This window comes from Chiloscyllium plagiosum, chromosome 1 (assembly GCF_004010195.1).
Source record: "Chiloscyllium plagiosum isolate BGI_BamShark_2017 chromosome 1, ASM401019v2, whole genome shotgun sequence".
Classification (NCBI taxonomy): Eukaryota; Metazoa; Chordata; class Chondrichthyes; order Orectolobiformes; family Hemiscylliidae; genus Chiloscyllium; species Chiloscyllium plagiosum.
The window spans coordinates 88617165-88640663 of NC_057710.1; the positions used below are offsets into that span (position 1 = coordinate 88617165).

At 39.8% G+C, this 23499-nt stretch overlaps 2 protein-coding genes and 1 long non-coding RNA gene across 4 annotated transcripts in view; 2 read left to right on the forward strand and 1 right to left on the reverse strand.

Annotated features, from left to right (window-relative positions):
• LOC122550433 overlaps positions 1-1842 on the forward strand; it is a 55225-nt gene extending 53383 nt beyond the window's left edge. For both annotated transcript variants that reach the window (XR_006311854.1, XR_006311850.1), the window contains exon 3: positions 1773-1842. This is a non-coding gene — a long non-coding RNA (uncharacterized LOC122550433). The remainder of the gene's footprint in view (positions 1-1772) is intronic.
• Positions 1-23499, reverse strand: part of spata18 (spermatogenesis associated 18) — a 67922-nt gene that overhangs the window by 21164 nt on the left and 23259 nt on the right. Inside the window, exons 6-8 of the mRNA XM_043691102.1 lie at positions 13542-13676; positions 7612-7822; positions 1748-1906 (exon numbers count right to left, since the gene is read on the reverse strand). Coding sequence (XP_043547037.1) covers positions 1748-1906; positions 7612-7822; positions 13542-13676 — 505 coding nt within the window. The remainder of the gene's footprint in view (positions 1-1747; positions 1907-7611; positions 7823-13541; positions 13677-23499) is intronic.
• Positions 13374-23499, forward strand: part of sgcb (sarcoglycan, beta (dystrophin-associated glycoprotein)) — a 62012-nt gene continuing 51886 nt past the window's right edge. The window contains exon 1 of the mRNA XM_043691103.1: positions 13374-13397. Within this exon, the coding sequence (XP_043547038.1) occupies positions 13389-13397 (9 nt within the window). The 5' untranslated portion in view covers positions 13374-13388. The remainder of the gene's footprint in view (positions 13398-23499) is intronic.

Below are 23499 nucleotides of genomic sequence, written 5' to 3' on the forward strand. Positions count from 1 at the left end.
GATTACAATGTGGGTTCCAGCTCCAACATCACAGCACAATCTTTAAGGTGGGTGCAACCAGTGATCGCTCTGCAATTTTAGAAAACTTCGCCAAAACAGGCTAGACTTTCAGTGGGTAGTCCCTAACACTTATAGGCTTTGCTCATAAGACAATTCCACCTTGTACCTGGGATCATCCAAGTGAATATTCTCAAAACTTTTCTTTCTCCATTAATGGGATGTGCATGTTCATGGCTAGACCAGCATTTATTACCTATCCTAATTGCCCAGTGGTCAGTTAAGAGTCAACCACATTGCTGTGGTCTAGAGTCACATGTAGACCATTCCAGGTAAGGTTGGCACTTTCCTTTCCTAAAGGACATTAGTGAACCAGATCGGCTTTTCTGATATTGATGGTGGTTTCATGGTCATCCATTGACTCTTAATTCCAGAGTTTTATTGAATTCAAATTCCCACCACCTGCATGAACAGAACATTTCCTGGCTCTCTGGATTAATAGATTAATGATAACATCACTAGACCATCACCTTCCCTATCACACCAAGCTATCTGCCCAGATTCTGAGCCCTAAGTGGACTCCTGCTGAATTTACGTTGGGGATAAATTGGTAGGTGTGTGTATTTTCATGGACATTAGATTATGTCAAGGCAGCTGGCATACTGACATACAGTACTTGGGTGACAAACAGTTTTCTCTAAAGCTGCTTTTCTATGCATTGAGCAAATTATGAGAGAGCTAGTTTATACAAACAGAACCAATTTAACATGTTAATGACCTACTCTAATCCTATGTAAAGTTCATCCCAACCATTCTGGGCTCATTATCTGCTTTCTCTCACTGAATGTATCTCTTCAAAGGAAAACTTGAGGCTGATAAGTAACAAATAACATTTGCACCACCCAGGTCACAGGCTACGACCATCTCTAACAAGACAAAATCTAACCATTATGTCTTGGTGTTAAATGGAATTACCATTGCTGAATGCTCCACCATCAGGAGGTTACGGTTGACCAGAATTTGAACTGAACTAACCATATAAATAAATACTGTGGATACAAGAGGAACACTTCCTTACTTTTATATTTCATTCCCTTTGAAATAAAGGGCAACATTCCATTTGCATTCCCTATTACCCACGGAACTGGAATGTTAACCTTTTGTGATTCATGCACAAGACTCCCAATTCCCTGTGTGCTGTACCATTCTGTTGTCTTTCCCTATTTAAATAATATTCAGCTCTTCTATTTTTCCTGCCAAAATGAACAACCTCACCTTTCCCATATTATGTTCTATCTGCCAAGTTCTTGCCCATTTACTCAGAATGTCCATATCTCCTACGTAGACTGTAGACTCTATGACATCTTCACCACTTCCTTCCCATCTGCTTTTGGGTTGTTTGCAAACTTGGCGATTGTAAATTCATTTCCACCAACCAAGTTATTAACATATAGTTAAAGTAATTCTGACCACAGTACTCATCCCCTTGGCACTCCACTGGCTATAGGTTGCTGCCCTGAAAAATGCCCCTTTACCCAAAATCTTTTAGTTAGCCAATCTGCTATCCATGCTATAATACAACCCTTAACACAATGGACTTTTATCTTATTCTGTGACAATATGTAGGGTTTCTTATGTTTTGGAAATAAAATGTATTGCAAATGTTGGTTTATCTTTAACAGTATGATGGAATAAATTATACAAATGTGACACTTGATACATGTTTTTGTTTGCTTTCCTTCATACATACATCAATGCTGGACTGAACATCATAGAGATCCTGGTTACGAATGATATAATCCATTACAGCTTCATCCAGTGACTCTAGTCTGTGGTGAGAAGGAGAAAGTGTTTTCCGTACCCGCAGTTTGAATTGTCGGAATGCCATTTTGGCTGCTTGGAATGCCTCCTATGTTAATGGCAACAAGATTCAAATTAGAAACAAGAACCTGTACATTTGTGTGTCTGTTTTTATTAAGACGTTTTCCTACTTTTCTTAACATTGCATTTTACTGACTTAAGCCTGCAGTTCAATCTGGTATATGTGCCCATTTGTGTGCTATATTCCTCATAAGAAATAATATAAAATTTGAAGGATGAAAATAATCTTTATACCACTGCCATAATAGCATAATAAATACATTTTCCTGCTTATTCCCTCTGTGCTAAGTAGGAGTCTTTTGCTGTGTACATGGTGTAATATGGCTACTTCAGGTGGATGTGATGGCTTTCACAGTGTACAGTCCACAGATATTCATTGCCTAGACTTACACAGGAAGAATTGTACTAAGGTGAAGTTCTAGAAGGCTAAAAACAAAAGCCATATCTGGAGAGTTACCACTACTAGAGAGAGAAAATGGTTCAGTTCATTATAAGTAAGCTGTTCTAATTCAATGGTTCCTTGCCCTCTTATTGAAAGGCTGTGAAATTATCTTATGTTAAAAAGATATTTTCCAGTAATCACGGCGCTTCTACAAAGCAGAAGGCCTAAACTAACCCATTTCAAAAATGCTACATTTAAAGATACAACAACTGTGTAGTCAGTTATTCTTTGTTATGTCTCCCTGACACCACACCATGAATGCCACACCCCCCTCAACTATTGCTTTGAGTTGACATCCTGGAACTAATGGCTGGTGCATGTAAGTTCTGAAAGCATTTGAAAGCAAGTTGTCCACCCAGTTTGAACATTGTCTAGGATATACCCAGCAATGAAAATGCTGCCTCAAATTGGGGAAAAAAGTGCTTGCATGAGATAGAATTGGTAGAGGAAAGATGTATCCCTCCCATGAGGGATCCTGCCAATCCTCTGCCAGTCAGGAGCTGCAAGGTCTGTACTGCCTTTCATTATTCATAAATTGTGGCATTCATAACATCCAGGTTCCAATTCACGATAATTCCCAGCAGTCAATGACCAGATTCATTGAAAAGTTAAGACAGGAATCTGCGAACTGTACAGCACCAATTTTTAATGGAACAACAAAAACTAAGCCTCACATTTTCTACACATCTCACTGTATTACCATGTTCCAACTTTTGTATTATAGATATTCCTAATTGGATGTTATTACTCAGCTCTGGACCAAATAGGACTTGAACTTTTGTCTCAAAATTTGAGACCCTACCAATACACAACAACATTTTCTCATTTTGACTTAAACACCTTGAATTGCTTTGTTACAACAACTAGCACTTTCCTTTCTTCATTACCCTCTGACTTTTTGCCTTAAGTAGTCCGGCTGCCACTTATGTACTAGCTCTTTTCCCAGTCTCCAACCTTAAACATCTCACCACTTCCTTAATGGTAGAGAAGTGAAAATGAACATTGTCCACACTCCAAATAAAACCAGTACCAGCTGCAGAAATACTGCTGTCTGCACTGCCACCCAGTGCTAACATGTGTTACTGTATCAAATATTATAATGACCTTAAAGTTACACTGTCGTTGGAAAAGGACTTTTCTCCACCTTATAAACAATGATACAGTTACTTGCCTCACAAAACTATTGTAGCATATCCACATGATGTATAATGTTAGGCACATTTACACTGGCCCTTTTCCAGGCCCAAATTACCTGCAAATCTAAAATTACAAGAAATTACAACACAAATGTTCAATCCAGCCTGACCTGTCCAGATTGCTTTTTTATCCTCCAAAAAAAGAGTGAACCTAATCATGTGCAGCCAAATTCCTTTATTCCCCTTTCCTTCAAACACCTATTCAAACTATCCTTAAAGTTGTCATGTTCTCTGCTTTATTTGCAAAATCTAGGAGTGCATTTTACAACTACAACTACCTACAACTTCAAAGCATACTGAGCATTTTCTTTTAGTTTTATATCAATGTCATTCTGGATTGTTCAAGCACTGGAGATTGTCTTTTCTATTTTTGCCCATTCTTCAATAAGTTTTAATACCTCTCTCAAAGTATCTGTTAATCCCCAGGATAAGTTTCCTCTCATACTTCTGAGAACAAAGATGCAGAAATGCAATGAGAAAGAGGGCAAAGTGTTGTCACATGTAAACTGAAAAAATATCTGTGGGTGTCACTGCTGGGGGGGATGCATGTAATTAAGGAAGAGGAGGGGATTATGGACAGATCCTTAAAGTTTTATAGAGGTAACAGTATGAGAACTTGCAGAGAGGCCATTATTGCAAATAATCTGGCTATCTTTGAATAAGTCAGAGTGGAACCAAGCAAAGTAAACTCCTGTGGGTGTGCCAATAGCAGAACAGCTTTGGAGGAGGGTGATGTGGTCATAATGCACAGGATATCAACTGTGACCAAAGAAAATGTTGGAAACACTCGACAGGTCAGGCACAACATGTGAGCAGTGAGATACAGAATAATATTTCCAATCAGTTGTCAAAGCACATAATTTGCAATTATGGTCAAGGCCAGTTCAGAGCTAAGGTAGGGATAGCAACCTGAGAGATATTATATTCTGGGTCCCTTCATTAACCCACTCACAAATGCTTTATGTTTACTCGCCCATAACTCCTTTACTAGCCCACTCACAAGCGAACACATGTTCCCACTTCATTCATTCATAACTCTCGACTATAATACGGTTTTATTCATTCATTCATAAAACCACAGTTCTGTAGTATATTTTACTATCATAAGATAGTCCAAATTTAAAACAACCCTTTCTGTGGGCGGCACGGTGGCACAGTGGTTAGCACTGCTGCCTCACAGCGCCTGAGACCCAGGTTCAATTCCCGCCTCAGGCGACTGACTGTGTGGAGTTTGCACGTTCTCTCTATGTCTGCGTGGGTTTCCTCCGGGTGCTCCGATTTCCTCCCACAGTCCAAAGATGTGCAGGTCAGGTGAACTGGCCTTGCTAGATTGCCCATGGTGTTGGGCAGGGAGTAAATGTAGGGGTATGGGTAGGTTGCGCTTCGGCGGGTCGGTGTGGACTTGTTGGGCCGAAGGGCCTGTTTCCACACTGTAATGTAATCTAATCTAATCTTTCTACTCAAAACAACTCTTTTAAACCCATTACTGCATTTTCACACCTTATCAGCCCTTGCTACTTCGGAAGAAGCGTAGCGTACAGTACTGTACCATCCCCACCATCATGTCTCCTGAAAAGATTATAATATTAATCAGTTCTTACCAACCATCTCCCGGACCTAAATAGATTGAAGAACACCAGACAGTTTCCCCAATTAATATGCACTTGTTAAATACCTTTTAACTGGGCCTTTATCCCTTTAAGAAACTAACTGTCAGTACAGCGCTCATGTGAAATTGCATGAATGAATGAAACTCACACCAGCAAACAGTAAACAAATCTCACAATTTAGCTGCGGTAATCAGTTTAGTATCCTGCATTCATTTATTAAGTACAGGTACAATTTCTAACTTATTTACAGCATACAGGCCTAGAATATTTTTACTAACATTTATTAATTTAATAAACAAAAGGACTAACACCTCTTAATTATGCAAGCAGATCAGACAAACACTTCATCCCATCAGAAGTATCAGCCAACACTTAGCAAATTTTAACCCATCTCCTGACTCCCAGGACAGAAGCCCCTCAAACCTTTGCATTATAGTTAAAGTAATGTAACACCATAGTAATGGAATTTTAATATATGTAAGAGCTGTGTATAAATAGGCTATTGTAAGAATTGTATTTCGGAATTCTCTTGCTGCCTCAAACTTGTGCTACTTGCGATTGTTGAATAAAGGAGGCTTTTCTTACCACTCTTTGATTTCAGTCGTTATTTGAACATATCCCACAAACCTGATGGGAGAGATTCATTCACGTAATTCCTGGAGGGATGGGCACATGTTTGGGAGGTGAAGCACTCATTTAATGTAGCTCTTGAACCTATTACTAATCAAGAACCTATCTATCTCTGTCTTAAGTGCACTCAATGACTTGGCCTCCATAGCCCTCTATGGCAATGAGTTCCACAGATACACCAACCCTCTGGCTGAAAAATATTCTTCCTCATCCCAGTTTGAGAGGGTCATCCCTTCACTCTGAGGCTTTGCACGCAGGTCCTAGTCTTTCCTAGTAATGGAAACATCATCTCCATATCCAGTCTATTCAGGACTCTTGGATCCCCCGATCCTTCTCAACTCCATGAGGACAGACCCAGAGTCCTCAACTGCTCCTCAGATGACAAGCTGTTAGTTCTCCAGATCATTCTTGAAAAGATCCACTGGACTCCCACTAATGATAGCATGTCCTTTCTTGGATACTGGACCCAAAATTGCTCACAATATTCCAAATGCAATCTGACCAGAGCGTTATACAACCTAAGCAGTACCTTTCTGCTCTTGAAATGAATACTAACGTTGCATTTGCCTTCCTAACTGTCAACTGAACCTTCATGTTAAACTTAAGGGAATCCTGTATTAGGACTCCCAAGTCCCTTTGTGCTTCAGATTTCCGAAGCTTTTCCCCAATTGGAAAATAGCCTACGTGTCTATTCTTCCTACTAAAGTGCATAACCTCAGACATTCTCGCATTGTATTCCATCTGCAATTTCTTTGCCCACTCTTCTAGCATGTCCAAATCCTTCTGCGGCCTCCCTGTCTCCTCAACATTTGGCCCTCCACCTATCTTTATGTCATCTGCAAACTTAGCAACAATGTCCTCTGTCCTTGATCCAGATTATTAATGTATAACATGAATAGCTGTCGTACTAACATGGTCTCCTGCAGAACTCCACTAGTTACCAGTTGCCTTCCTTAAAAAGATCTTTTTATCCCTACGCTGTGTTTTCTGCTAGTCAGCCAATCCTCTATCAATGCCAGTACTTTGCCCCAAAGCTCATGGGATCTTATCTTATTTAGCAGCCTCCTGTCCAGCACTTCAGAATCATCATTCAGCCTGAACTATCTATGCTGCTCTTCATGCTCACATCAGCCTCCTCCAATTTCCTTTTACCTCATGCAATGAGCATATCTTTTTATTGCTTTCTCCCACACATACTTCTCTAACACAACCTCAAACATTGACACAATTTTATTCAACTCCCTATTATAACAAGTTCCGTATTCTCATTACCCTGAGTAAAGACATTCCCTCTGAATTCTGATTAGATATATTTGTGATTCACTTGAATTTTATGACTTCTCCTTATCACTTGTCCATAGTAGAAACCTTTTCCTTCTCGGTATCCTATTGAACAAATTCATAACTTAGACCTCCATCTGGTCATCTTTCCTTTCCTTATTAAAATTTTCTTGAGACTTGTACCCACTCAGTACATGTATTATTCTTCAAAATTGAAGCATGTTCAATAGAATCCATACAACATGGAAAGAGGCCATTCAGCCTTTAGAGTCGGTACTGCCCCTGTGTAGCACATTCCACCCAGACGCAGCCCCCATCGTATACCCATGCATACCATGGCTAATCCACCTAGCCTGCACATCATTAGACTGTGGGAGGAAACTGGAGCACCCAGAGGAAAACCATGCAAACATGTGGAGAATGTGTAAGCTCCACACAGATATCCACAGCTGGAATCGAACCCAGGCCTAGCACTGTGAGGCTGCAGTGTTAACCACTGAGCCACCTTGCTGCCCCATTTCCTCAGCAATTCTGTATCCTTATTGCAATACGGAAGTCAGGATTTTCTACTTACTGTTGTGGCAATGAAAATTATTTTTTGCACCATCTCTAGATCATCAACATATCGTCTGAGGAGATTTTGTGCATTCAGACGTTCATTGGCATAAAGATCATTGAAGCGGGAAACCAATCGAGCATGACGAGAGGCACTAGTCAGTTTGCTACTGGTCGGTGAGTGACTGGTCAGAGAGGAAAAAGAGATGGGAGAACGACGTCCTAAGATTCTAAAAATGGAAAATAAATCACTGGAATTACACATGTCCCAAGGTAAAAATGGAACAGCACTCAGAATTGCAATTATAAATAGCCTGTTTATATCATTTTCCAGGCAATTGCTATTTCTTGAAGGTGGGGTGCAAGAAAACAAACCAAATTTGGACAGTTCACAATGATTCTCTCTATCTTTTCTCATGGTCAGAATTTTCAACATAAATATTGTGGCATTTTTAAAATGCATTTTAGATTTGAAACCTTGCTGCTTTCATTTTTCTCTGTTGCCTTATTCTATGGAGCTATTTCTTCTGCATCTGTGAATAAACTGATTATACAGAACAGGTTTATACTTCTGATACACAAAGAGCAGAAAGCAAGCTTTTCCACCTTGTCCTTTACTTGATTCAGAGGGCCACAATTTCTTATTATCATTATTTATAACAAAAACATAAACATCATTCTTACATTTACAATTTGGCCTCAAATAGACAATGGAGAAAATTATGCCTCAATGATTAGATTTGCAGTGCCTTTGACTTTTTTTAAGTTATCAACTGCTTTGAAGCTAGTAATGTTGCAATATACACAATTGTCTTTTAGATCTCATCCAGCCAGCCTCCATAAAAAGCGACTCATGTTCATAATGATAGTAACCGGGATAAAGAGAATGCAATTTGACAGGGTTCTTGCTTCTGACTCCTATCCAACCTTGCTGGAAGTGCACTCAAGAATAGGGTGATTATACAATCAGCTATGATGCCCATGTCATCAGATAACCTGCTTGTATTCATTGCCCATGGTCATGCACCATTCACCTTGAAACATAATGGACAAGAAAGGAGAGGAAGGTACTCCATATATTAATGTTTTAAAAATTTATTGGAAACCACACAGCTTATTTAATACTTTGGTACATTATCACTTTTAAATAGTTTTTACTAAATATGTCATTGAACGTTAGCCTTGGCTTTCATTTGTACATCTCAGTTTGAGTGTCTCAGCACTCATGTCTAATATCATAACTGGGCCAACTGAGAATAAGACAACTCAGAATTCATGCCATTAAATGACAAGCAAATCTCAGCTCATTCAAAGTCACAGAAAGAGGACACAAGTCTAAGGTTTGTGGTAAAAAAGTTGGCTGAGGTGGGTGTTGGAGGGGGTAATTCGAAGGACCTCTTTACTTGAATTGTCATGATCTGGAATATCCTGCCTAAAGAAATAAACTCAATAGATCAGAACAATAAAAACATTGAATCATGAATGGGCCATTTAATTAAGTCAATGGTTGATCTGCAACCTAACCACAGTTCCTTCTTTTCAAAATGGGAAGTAGTAATGAAGGGAAAGAAACAGGACTCTTGGGAAACAGCAAGGGAATGGAATTAATTTGATTGCTTGACAAAGAGCAGATCATGACCATTGGGCTAAATAGTCTCCTTCTGAATAGCATGGACCTAAAAACATCCGACCGTTGCATGAGTAAATAACAGATTTTAAAAAAGAATGAAGGGGCTTGCAACATTGTGTGTAATAAATTCTGAGGTCCAATGCAAAAAGGTAGTGGGAGTGCTTGGTGTCCTATTTATAGATTAGTTTTTCTTTTATTTGAAACATTTACTAAAACAAAAGAAAAAATTTGGAAGACCCACCTTTTGTTATTGTACAATGCAATCACACAATAATATAATGCTACAGCAGCTGGAGATCAGGACCATGGCTGCGAACCAAAATGTTCAAAAACACTTTCCACAGGCAAAACATCTTTAAAATAGATGAAGCTATTCCAAAGTTAAATGATGGAACCTTGGAGGCAATATTTATGTATAAGAGGGTCTGCTGATGTATTCCATACAATCCAGGTAGCATAGCAATGTCTCCAATTGTCTGATATACTCCACCAGTAAGCAAAACTGTCTACTGTTAACACGTACCCAGGAAAATATTAGCTCCTCTCCTCCTTCACCATAGTTACTTTGCCAAGGATTAGGTTTCATCAAACAATAGAAGCTGGTTAATATTTATCTCGAAATCCTGAGGACTTTAATGTAGTATTTGTAACAAAGAAAGCCAGGTGGGCCTTATAGAATATGGCTCCCTGACTGGGGCTGTAAACCTGGTCCAATCAGGAAGCCCTGACTGACTGATATAAACAGGAGTGTAAGAGGTTCTGTTCATTCTGAGAATGGGCTCTCAAGAAGCCACTAGTATCAAGTACGACGCACATGCACATAAACGGTGACCTGGTGACAGGATACTGGCCTCCAGCCTCTGTGGAGTTATTTTATTCACCTTCGCTTAAGCCGCATAGACAAAGTTAGCCCCAACTTTAATTCTGGTGTAAACATTGTTAGTTGTTTTCATCTAAAACATTGACCACACACTGAATCTCTAAGATGGAGAAAGGAACATAAGATCTTGATTCCCTCTCCCAACTGTTTTATACAAATTTTATGGCTTGTTTGTCTCTGTGGGTTTGTGCGTCTGTGTGTGCATATATTTGTGCATGCGTGTGTGTGTGTGCACATGTCTGTATGCCTGTGCATGTAGGTGTTTGTGTGTGAATCTGTGTGTGTGCTTGCGCGTCAGTGTCTGTGTGTCTATGTGTGTCTGTATGTGGGTGTCTGTGTGTTGGTATATGTTCCTCAGTGTGTCTGTGTACATGAGTGTGTCTGTCTGTTTTAGAGTCATTGAGACATACAGCATAGAAACAGACCCTTCAGTCCAACCAGTCCATACCAAGCATAATCCCCAAACAAACCTAGACCCACCTGCCTGCACTTGGCCCACATCCTTCCAAATATTTCTTATTTGTGTACTTATTCAAATGTCTTTTAAATGTTGTAACAGTAGCCGCATCCACCACTTCCTCAGGAAATTCATTCAACATATGAACCACTCCCTCTGTAAAAATGTTGTCCCTTGTACCTTGTTTAAATTTTTCTCCTCTCACCCTAAAAATATGCAACCTGGTCTTGAAATCTCCCACCCAATTCACATAATACCCTTTATACCTGCCATTCATCTTATACCCCTTACAATTTTATAAACCTTTATAAGGCTACCTTATGGTCCATAGAAAAATGAGCCAGCCTTTCCAGACATTCCAACCTTCCATTCCTGGCAATGTCCTGGTAAATCTTCTCTGAACACTTTCTAGCTTAATAATATCCTTCCTACACAGGGCAATCAGAGCTGGACACAGTATTCTAGAAGATGTCTCACAATGTCCTGTGCAACCTCAATATAATGGTCCAACTCCTATACTCAAAGATCTGAGCAGTGAAAGCAAAGCATGCTAAATGCCTTCTTAACCACCCTTCCATATGTGATGCAAACCTCAAAGAATTATGTAGCTGAACCCCTAGGTCTCTCTGTGCTACACTACCAAAGGCCCTACTTTTAATTATATGAGTCCTGCCCTTTGTTTGTTTTGCCAAAATGCAATATTGCACCTTTATCCAATTTAAACTACATCTGCCACTCTTTAGCCCATCGACCCAACTGATCAAGATTTCTCTGTAATCTTGGGTAACGTTCTTCACTGTCCACCACCAATTTTAGTGTCATCTGCAAATTTACTAACCATGTCTTTTATATTCTCATCTAACTTATTTATATAAGTGACAAACAAAAATGGACCCAGCACTGAACCCTGTGGAACACTGCTGGTAACAGGCCTCCAATCCAAAAAACACCCCTCCACCACCACTCTCTGCTGCTGTTAATTTTTAAAAATTTATTCACAGGGTAACTGCGTCATTGGCTAGGCTAGCATTTATTCTCCATCCCTAACTGCCCAGAAGGCAGTTAAGAGTCAATCACACTGCTGAGGGTCTGGAGTCACGTGTAGGTGAGGATGGCTGTTTCTTTCCCTAAATTAGTAAACTAGATGGGTTTTTCTGACAATTGACTATGGATGCATGGTCATTAGACTCTTAATTCCAGATTTTTATTGAATTCAAATTATACCATTTGCCTTGACAGGATTCAAACCAAGGTCCCTAGAACTTTACCTGGATCTATGGATTAACAGTCCAACAATAATACCACTAAGCCACTGCCCTCCCAGGTTAAGCCTATTATGTATTTGATTGGCAAGCTCATACTGAATCCCTGAGTTAACTTTACTAATTAATCTACCATGCAGAACCTTGTCAAAGGCTTTCCTAAAGTCCAAGTAAACAATGTCTACTGCTCTTCCCTCATCAATCTTCTTGGTTACTTCCTCAAAAAATTGAATCAAGTTTTTGAGACATTACTTCCCTCGCACAAAACCATACTGACTATTGAAATGTATACAAATCCTATCTTTCAGAATCACCTCCAACAACTTACCCACTACCGAACTTAGACTCACAGGTTTATAGTTCCCAGGCTTCTTAATACATCCCTTCTTAAACAAAGGCACAACATTAACCACTCTCCAGTCATCCAGCACCCATAGTTATAGGCAATATAAATATTTCTGCAAGGGTCCCGCAATTTCTACCCTAACTTCTTACAATGTCCTGGTATCCCTTTTATATTTTCTAAGACCTCCAGCACTTCCTCTTCTGTATTGTAAACTGTTTTCAAAATGTCAATATTTATTTCTCCGAGTTTTCTAGCCTCCATTTCTTTCTCCACAGTAAAAACTGACATGAAATATTAATTTAATATTGCTCCCATCTCCTGAGACTCAACACAAAGATGGGGCCCTACACTCCCTCTCTCTCTCTCTCTCTAATGCTCTCTTGCTCTTAATGTACTTGTAGATTCTCTTTGGATTATCTTTAACCTTATCTGCCAAGGCTATCTCAAATCTCCCCTTTGCCTTCTTGATCTCCCTCTTAAGAGTACCCTTACACTCTTTATACTGTTCATTTGAACACAGTTGTCTATATCTAATTTTTGATTCTTCTTTATTCTTGACTAAATGTCAATATCTTTATTCATCCATTGTTCCCAACCTTACCTTTCACTCTAAAAGGAACATAATAACTGTGAACTCTATATATCACAGTTTTGAAAGCCTCCCATTTAGCAGATGTCTTTTTACCTGCGAACAGTCTACTTTTCAAAGCTCTTGTCTCATATCATTAACATTTGCCTTACTTCAATTATAAACTTCAACTTTTATGGAAGGCTTATCCTTTTCCATAACTATTTTCAAACTAATAGAATTATGGTCACTAGACCCAAAATGTTTTCCTACTATTACTTCAGTCACTTGCCCTGCCTTATGATACAGGAGTATGTCTGGTTTTGCTCCTTCTCTAGCAGGAACATTCACATGTTGATAAAAAAAAATTCTTGAACACATTTAACAAACGTGTGTGTGTGTGCGTGTCTGTGTGTGTGTGTATGTGTGTCTTGGTTACGTAGTCAGCTGTGATGCATATTTTTGAGTATCTTTTGACCTGTTGTATTTCTGTCCAAAACTTAAAGTGGCAAAAATTCATTGTGCTCATTTTGTTTCCATTGTCAATAGGCAATTTTAGAAATTTAAACTCATGGAAGAAATTAGTCCTCAGCACGTGTAATCTTAGAAGAGAGAAGACTAGCAAATTCCTTCAAATTACCTGTTCCTGCTTGATGAAATATGTGAGTTCAATTGCGTGTGTAATAGTTGTTGCAAAAAGTATCCTTGTGTTCCATGGAAACCAAAACAGTATGTTTCTCTAAGAAGAAAATCTTTTAAAATCAGATGAGGTCTGGGGGCTGTAGGTACGGTCAAAGTGACTATACCTTTCCTGCAGCAAGGATTTCTCTGCAGATAGGAAGGCAACTTCATCTTTTAGTTGTCTGATCTGTCGCTCATAGTCGTCCAGTACGTCCACCTTTTGTTTATAAAATCTCACTTGGTCCCGAACTGCTCTTAACCTGGAGAATACAGGACACGGCTTATTCTAAAACACAAAGAAAGTCACAGAAAAATTCATCGGATTTTATGGTAACATTTACATATAATAGGGTCAATTTAACCTGCCAAATGCTCATATGCATTCAGTTATGGCCTTTCAGAGAATAACAAGAAAATGGTCAAGGTCTTAAAAGCAAAATACTGCAAATGATAGAAATGTAAAAGTATATATTTTGCATTAGAGATCTATAATTGTACGCCCCCATTTCATTTTCCTCAAGACACATATTTCCTTGCACAGGAGGTTACGAAGAGCAGGTCTGTTCCCAGTGCATTTCTTTTGAATAGTTAGGTTACCCCTTTAGAGAGTTGAGATATCTCAACAGATGGCCCCAGGATGCTTTGAGAGTGGGGGATAGTTTGATCATGTGCTCTTTGGGACTGTTAATTGTGAAAAAGATTTAATGTAAATGGTGCATAAACCCCTTGGAACTGTGCAATCTGTCAAGACTTGTCAACAACTGTCAAGAGTTATCAAAATGTAGGAGTTACCACTGAACTGAGCTATTCATAAGTCCTGTAGCCACAAGAGTAGATCAGTAGCTGAGTAACTCGACTCCTAACTCCACAAAGCCTATCCACCATCTGCAAGGTACAAGTCAGGAATGTGACAGATTATTCCCCATTTGCCTAGATAAATGTAGCTCCAAAAATACTCCTTTACTACTTCCTGAAAAATGCCATGCTGGATAATAGGTGAATTGACATGAAGAAGGAGGGGCAAAAAGCGGGGTCTGGGATATGTGCACTAGTACTTCATAGGCCTGGGGACTATGAAGAGCCAGAAGATGAGTGGGTCTATGGGTTATGACAGCCCATGACAGATGGGCATAGCGTGGCAAAGGGGGGACAGTGGCAGAAGTTGACATGGACGTGGTATACAGAATGAAAAAAAAATCTTTGTCATCTCTGTTTTAAATGGCAAACCTTTATATTTAAACTGTGTCCCCTAATTCCAGACTCTTCTATGAGAGGAAACCTTCCCTCTACCTATCAGGCCTCACTACAAGGTCATATTTCAAAAAGATCATCTCTGCTTCTTTGAGATTTCTATGAGTATTGGTCTACCCTGCTCAAATTTTCCTCACAAGACAATCATTTTATCCCAGAAAGCAATGTATTGTCCCTTCCTTTAACTGCCTCCAATGCAGGTATATCCTTCCATAAGAAAGGAGAACACATTATACACAGTATTCCAGGTGCTGCCTCACAAATGCCCTATACACTGAAGCTAAAAATCACACAACACCAGGTTATAGTCCAACAGGTTTATTTTGGAAGTACAAGCTTTCGGAGCACTGCTCCTTTGTCAGGTAGCTAGTGGGGCAGGATCATAGGACATAGAATTTATAGTAAAAGATCAAAGTGTCATACAACTGAAGCAATGTATTGAACAAACCTAGATTGCTGTTAAGTCTTTAATCACTTAGAATGGAGATGTTGGTTTCGATTGATTAATATGAAGTCCCAGAACTTCTTTCAAGTTACATTCCTGAGATAACTTAAGGTTTTACAAAAAAAAAGGTGACATCTCAGCTCAGACAATGTATTAAAGGTGTGAGGTCAGAGTCTGTCTGTATTCCAACCTTGAGTCAGACTGGTTCTATTTCCAAAGTAGGAATTCATAAAATGTCACATGGACTCACTGCCTACACATTGTGTGGTTTTTAAACAAAAACACTGCTGTTGTGTGTTTTTAACTCTATCAATCCCAGTTCAACACCGGCACCTCCACATCCTGTAAACTGAAGTAAGAACTCTGTGCTTGTGATAGAGGTTAACACTTCATTTGCCTTCCATTTACCTGCATGATACCTTTTTGTAATTCATGTAGCAAGACACCTAGATTCCACTCAATTGCATTATTCTACAGTCTGTTTACATTTCAATAATATGATGCTTTTCTGTTCTTCTTGCCTTAGTGGACAATCACACATTTTCCCACATTATACATTTTTGTCAATTATTTCCCCACTCACATCCTGTATCCTTTGCATAACATTTATATTCTCACAATGTTCTGTGTGCAGTTTTGGTCTCCTTATTTGAAAAAGGATATAATTGTATTCAGAAGTGGTTCAGAGAAGGTTCATTCGAGTCATTCCCGGGATGAAGGGTTTATCTTATGAAGAAAGGTCGAATTACTGCATCATTACCTATGGCAGTGTAGAAGAATGAGAGGTGATTTTATTGAAATATAGGATTCTGAGTGGACTTGATAGGGTGGATACCAAGAGAATATTTTCTCTTATTGGGAGAGACTGGAATTAGGGGGCACAGTTTAAAAATAACAATTCCCTTTAAATACAAAGATGAGGAGAAAACTTTTCTCTCAAACGGATGTTCATCTGTGGAACTCTCTTCGCAGGAGCAGTGGAAGCAGAGTTATTGACTTTATTCATTACAAGATAGATAGGGACTTTGGTGGATGCTGATAGGAATGTGGAGCTAAGATCAGCATTGGTCTTACTGAACTGCAGAGTAGCCTTGATGGGCCAAATAACCTACACATATTCCTGTTAGAAATTTTAGCTGCTCTCATACGTAGGCCCTCTGTCAAAGTCATAGAGTCATACAGCTAGTCCATGCTGACCATGCTCCCAAATGAAACTAGTCCCACTTGTCTGCCTTTGGCCCATATTCCTCCAAACCTCACCTTTTCAGATACTTACCCAAATGTCTTTTAAACATTGTAACTGTACCTGCATTCACCACTTCACAGAACCCCTACAGTGTGAAAGCAAACCATTTACTCCATTAACTCCACACCAACCCTCTGAACAGCATTCCAAACCCTACCCTGTAACCCCACATTTCCCATGGCTAATCCACCTAGCCTGCACATCCCTGGACACTATGGGCAATTTAGCCTGGCCAATCCACCTAACCTTCACATCTTTTGCACTGTGGGAGGAAACCGAAGCATGTGGAGAAAACCCACGCAGAATGTGCAAACTTCACATAGACAGTCTCACGAGGGTGGAATCGATGCCAGGTCCCTGGCATTGTGAGGCAGCAGTGCTAACCACTGAGCCACCATGCCCCCCTGAACATCCTCAGGCAGTTCATTCCACACACAAACCACTGTGTAAAATGTTGTTCCCCATGTCCTTTTTAAAACTTTCTCCGCTCACCTTATAAATATGCCGCCTAGTTTTGACTCCCACCCTAGGGAAAAGACATTTGCTGTTCACCTTATATTTGCCCCTGGTGATTTTATAAACCTCTATAAGGTCACCCCTCAACCTCCAAGGCTCCAGCGAAAATGTCCCAGCCTATTTTTTAAACTCAAACTCTCCATTCCCCACAATATTCTGGTAAACCTTTTCTGAACCTTCATTAACATATATTGCAAATAGTCAAGATCTTATCACTGACCCTACTGCACTCATTGCTAACAGTCCACCAAACTGAAAATGAGCCATTTATCTGACTCTCTGTTTCATGTTGGTGAGCTAATCCTATATACAAGCTCATTTTCATTTTGAGACCATGAGCTATTTGCATGTGCAATAACCTTTTCCTTGGCACCTACTGAACACATTTTGGAAATCCAAATGCGCTGCCACCTGTGGCAAGGCCTACGCGACATAACGGGTTACAAAATGAAGCAAAACAAAATAGTGGACAAAAACACATCCCTCCCTGATGTCTGCCATACTTTCTTTGCTCGGTTCAAGCAGAATGTCAGTGGTGTGGTGTCACCTGTCCCAACAGCTCTGGACGCACCTATACTCTCTATGACCGCTGCAGACATCAGATTGGCCTTCTTAAGAGTAAACTCAAAGAAAGTGACTGCCCCAGACAGAGTCCCTGGCCATGTACTCAGATCCTGTACGGACCAGCTGGGGGAAGTATTCGCTGACAACTTTAACCTCTCCTTGCTACAATCTGAAGTCTCCACCTGTTTTAAGAAGACCACCATCATCCCAGTACCAAAGGTATTACATGCAACATGCCCCAATGACTACCACCCATTGGCTCTGACCTCCTTAATCATGAAGTACTTTGAGAGGTTAGTCATGGGCTACATCATATCCCAGCCTGTCTCAATTCCTGGCTATTTGCTGGCGAAACAGGTCCACGGTGGATGCCATTTCCCTAGCCCTACGCTCATCCTTGGAACACCTGGATAGCAAGGACACTTATGTCATGCTCCTACTTATTGACTACAGCTCTGTCTTCAACACTATAATCCCTACCAAACTAATCTCAAAACTCCGAGACCTAGGTCTCGGCTCTGCAGCACCTCCTCCACAATAATGCTCAATACTGGCACCCTGCAAGGATGTGTATTCAGCCCCCAATGTACTCCCTGTACACTTACAGCTGTGTAGCCAAATTTCATATGAACGCCATCTACAAGTTTGCTGGCACCACCACTGTTCTAGGCTGGATATCAAACAATGATGAGTCAGAATACTGGAAGTAGATAGGATGCTTGATGTTGTGATGCAAAGATAACAATCTCTCTCTCAATGTCAAAAACAAAAAAAAACTTGATCATTGGCTTCAGGAAGAAAGGAGGAGGACACATTTCTATTGACATCAATGGAGCTGAAGCAGAGAGGGCCGAAAGCGTCAAACTCCTAGGAGTGATGATAACCAAAAATCTGTTCTGGACCTCCCTCGTAGAATGAATGGTCAAGAAGGCATAACAAAGCCTCTTCTTGCTCAGGAGGCTAAGGAAATTCAGCTGCACTATAGAAAGCGTTCTATCTGGATGCATAATGGCCTGGTACGGCAACTGTTCTGCCCAGGACCTTAAGAGACTACAGAAGGTTGTGCGCACAGCCCAGACCATAATGGAAACAAGCCCTCCATCCATGGGACATTATTTACACTTCTCCTTGCCATGGGTAGGCTGCCAACATTGTCAAAGAAGCCTCCCAACCTGATAATACTCTTCCAACCTCTTCCATCAGACAGAAGATACAAAAGCTTGAACACACGCACAAACAGGTTCAAGGACAGCTTCTTCTTTGCTGTTATGAGACTACTAAATGGACCTCTATAATTTCAAATCTAATTTGACCTTACTTTTGTGCACATCCTGCACAGTTGTAACCTCGTACACCTTGCTCTGTCCAAGCACCCTATGATCTGTATGTCTTTGTTTGTCATGATCTGACTGTACTGCTTGCAAAATAAAACTTTTCACTGTACTTAGGTACATGTGACAACAATAAATCCAATCAATAAATCAAATCAAACATCTACTGGTTTCCTTTTATCCACCCTGCTTCTTACAACCTCAAAGAACTCTCATAACTTTGTCAAACATCAATTCTCTTCCACAAATTTATGCTAGTTCTCCCTGAATAAATTACAATTTCAAAAGATTGTTTAACTATTTCCTTAATAATTGATTCTAACATTTGCCTAATCATAGACATGAGATTAATTATCATATAGTTTCCCAAATTCTTCCTCCGTTTTTTGAATTCTAGTGTTAAATTTAGAATTTTCCATTCTGTTGGGATATTTCCAGAATTTGAGGGATTGTTAAAGATTATAACTAATACATCCACTACCTCTGTAGTCACTTACCTTAGGTCTCCAAGCTGAAGCAGAGCACTTTTTGACAGTTGAGTTTAAAAGCTCTCCCCAACTTTAATAATTAAATGCTGATGAAAAGTTAAATGAGGTTTTAATGTAGTGATTAATCATTGGCTTTTAGCTTGGAAATTAAGCAACCATTAAGTTGACCAGACTTATGTAAAAGTGCAGGAGCATTAGAGTATTTTATTGAATGTTAAAGATTCCATATATTCAACAGTATTGAGAATCTGACTGCAATATAACATTTGGACACAATGCTTTCACTTATCTATTGTGTAAAGTCCGAAGATCTGCTGAGCCTTTGAAAAATTCTTCATATGTCACCAATGGCAAAATTCATAGGCCCTATAATAATACATACATGGAACTGTCAAAGTAAACAAATATTCTTTCTTAAGAAATGATAACTCCCTCTTAAGAAATGATAACTCCTATTATGTAGAGTCAGGTGGCTGTTTGTTCATCCTGTTTCAACGTTGTCAAAGGGATTAATCTGACACAGCTGTGAGATGAAATTCCATTAGGGAATGTTTGTCTGAGCTCCAAAACCAGCAAATAGATTCAGCTCTGTAGGGGTTATTTCACATAACTACAAAGGACATCCTACATTTAATGGAGAGTTTTAAAAGCTGCTGAGAAAATTATGTTTTTTGAAGTGGTTTTAAAAATGCTTGTTTGTTTATTTTGATAGTTCTCTGTGTATTTAATAATATTAAGCCTTGTTCTGCCCCAAGGAAGGTTTTGAATGAATGCTTCTTTTTTATTTGTCAATTTTATAGAGTTCCAGTACTTTTATAGCACTTTTGGTATTGGACATAGTAGTACTGCTTGAGTAAGTGTGGAGAGTGCCTGGTGGATAATGGAGGATGCAGTGTGAGGGCTAGGGTGCCTAATATTTATTAACAGAACTGAACTAACATTTCTAGTAAACAGTGACAGACCTGACAGATGTTGCCTGGCTTGGTGAGTAATTCCATCATTTCCTGATTTTATTTCAGATGTCCAGCATCTGCAACATTTGATTTTTATAAAAGCACTGGTTGCAAAAGTCTCTGAAATCCAGTGGAAAGAATTCTCGCCCTGGTGACATGTCAATTTCAAGGTCCTGAATAAGCTGTGCTGGCTAATCAGTAACAAATAGGACACTGCTTTTGGATCACAGGGCTAGGTATGAAGGATTCAATTGCAATCTTCCATCATCAGATGTGCCATCTTGAAGCAAACTCAACTATATAGAGAACTTATTTACTTTCACTAGCAAAGAGGATACTAAGGAGTTGGTTAACTAACCAGTATGGTTTTGAGCCCCCATTAGGTGAGCAACAAAAATCAAGAGCTCCTCTCAAGTGCTAAAGTAAGCAGCACAATTCATAACATTTAAGTGTACTGTCACCACTTTCTTGATCATAACATGCCAGACTCTGCTGAATAGTGGGTTACAACAAATGGAAACATGGACATTTAGTGGCAGCCACTTTCTTTGCTGTAACCCAAACTTAGCAAGCACCAGCCCTTTGATATGGGAGCATACTGGTTTCATAGCACTGCTCCTTCATCAGGTGATTATGGAGTATAAGATCGTAAGACACAGAGTTTGTTCCAAAAGTTTAGAGTGTGATGTAACTGAAATTATATATTAAAAAAGACCTGGATTGTTTGTCGGGTCTCTCATCTTTTAGAATGACCATGTTGGTTTCAGTTCTTTCATATGTAAATCACAAAACATTTTTTTAAAGTGACATTCTCAAGTGAACTTTAACAATTGGTGTCATGTCGGTCCAGATAATGCATTTAAGGTGTGAGGTGCCCTGGGTGAGACTGTCTATGCCACAATGGGCAGACTGTTTCTAATCTAAAAAACGGATTTACAGAATCTTACATGGATTCATACAGTTTTCAGTAAAGTAAAATGTAATTCTGGAAGTAACTTGCAGAGGGCGCACACATAGAGCAGCTCACACCTTAAATACATTATCTGGGCTGACATGACACCAATTGTTAAGTTCACTTGAGAATGTAACTTTCAAAAAAGTTTTGTGATTTACATATGAAGGAACTGAAACCAACATGGTCATTCTAAAAAATGAGAGACTTAACAAACAATCCAGGTCTTTTTCAATATATAATTTCAGTTACATCACACTCTAAACGTTTGCTTTAAATTCCACAACCACCTGATGAAAGAGCAGGGCTCCAAAAACTAGTGCTTCCAAATAAACCTGTTGGACTTTAGCCTGGTGTTGTGTGATTTTTAACTTTGTACACCTCAGTCCAACACCGGCATCTCCAAATCATTTGTTTCACATCCTCCAGATAAAGCCTTTCAATAGTTGTCATCCGGGTGGACATGATGGCAGAGTGGTTAGAACTGCTGACTCACAGCACCAGGGACCTGGGTTTAATTTCAGCCCTGGGCAACTGTCTATGTTTAGGGTGTAGGTTTGCTCGCTGAGCTGTTGGTTTGATAGCCAGACGTTTCATTACCTGGCTAGGTAACATCATCAGTGGCGACCTCCAAGTGAAGCAAAGCTGTTGTCTCCTGCTTTCTATTTATATGTTTGTCCTGGATGGGGTTCCTGGGGTTTGTGGTGATGTCATTTCATGTTCATTTTCTGAGGGGTTGATAGATGGTATCTAGATCTATGTGTTTGTTTATGGCGTTGTGGTTGGAGTGTCAGGCCTCTAGGAATTCTCTGGCATGTCATTGCTTAGCCTGTCCCGGGATAAATGTGTTGTCCCAGCCGAATTGGTGGTTTTGTTTCATCCATGTGTAGGGCTACGAGGAAGAGAGAGGGTCGTGTCTTTTTGTGGTTAGCTGGTTTTCATGTACCCTGGTGGCTATCCTTCTTCCTGTTTGTCCTACGTAGTGTTTGTGGCAGTCCTTGCATGGAATTTTGTAGATGACTTTGGTTTTGTCCATGGGTTGTACTGGGTCTTTTAAGTTTGTTAGTTTCTGTTTGAGAGTGTTGGTGGGTTTGTGTGCTACTAGGATTCCGAGGGGTCTTAGTAGTCTGGCTGTCATTTCTGAAACTTCTTTGATGTATGGTAAGGTGGTTAGGGTTTCTGGCTGTATTTGGTCTACTTGTCATGATCGCCAAAATGTCTCCAATACAAACCTCCGATAAAAAACACCTCAAGCCAGAAGTTTACAGAACGAAACGGCCGCAGAATGCTCCGAGAACTAATCAATGACGCCCACCACTGACTCCGAAAATACAACGGGGAAATTGCGCGCCAAAAGCCGTTATTCAAACAAGCACCAAATCAAGAATGGACAGACGTGATAGAACGAGCCATAAACACCAAACAACAACAAACACAGATAAAGAAAAATCGGGACCTGAAGAAAAAACTTGACAAACTCACAAACAAAGACAAAACCGATAACACAGGGGCATGGATAAAGAACTTATCAGACCGGACCCTATCAGACACAGAAAAAGTGGTACTAGTAAAAGGACTAAATTTCAATTACCAAGACGCTGACAAGAAGGATTTCCTAGCGGCATTAGAAACCACATTGAAGGACAACAAACTCACGGAAGAAACACAGCAAACGATCAGACAGACAGTTGCACCTACTCTGAGCTGAAAGAGGGAAGGAAACAAACTGAAAACACAAGAAAAGAAAGCCCAAGAAAACCTCAAAAAAGACAAAAACATCGTTACATTACCTGCAGACAAGGGTCAGCTCACAGTCATCCTGAACAGAAGGGACTACATCGAGAAAGCCAACGCACTACTCGCAGACACCAATACCTACCAACAGGTGGCGCTATACCCGACCCCACAACTAGAAAACAAAATTACATATCTCCTAAGAAAATTACACAATTCCAGACAATTAAACAAGACGGAATTTCAGAAAATGCAACCAGATGGGACCAACACCCCACGATTCTACAGACTACCAAAAATCCATAAACCAGGAGCCCTCCTCAGACCCATAGTCTCACTACCCGGAACACCAACTTACAGACTGGCCAAAGAACTACACGCAAGACTGAAATACCTCGTAGAAGAGTCACAGCACTCCATCCACTCCACCCAGGAATTCCTAAATATCATCAAAAACACCAAAATAGAGGAAGATGAAACAATGATCTCATTCGATGTAACAGCACTGTTCACCTCCATCAACATCGACCTGGCAAAGGAAACACTTACCACACTTTTAGAAGAGACCATCACACACACCCCAACCACCATCAATCACATTAC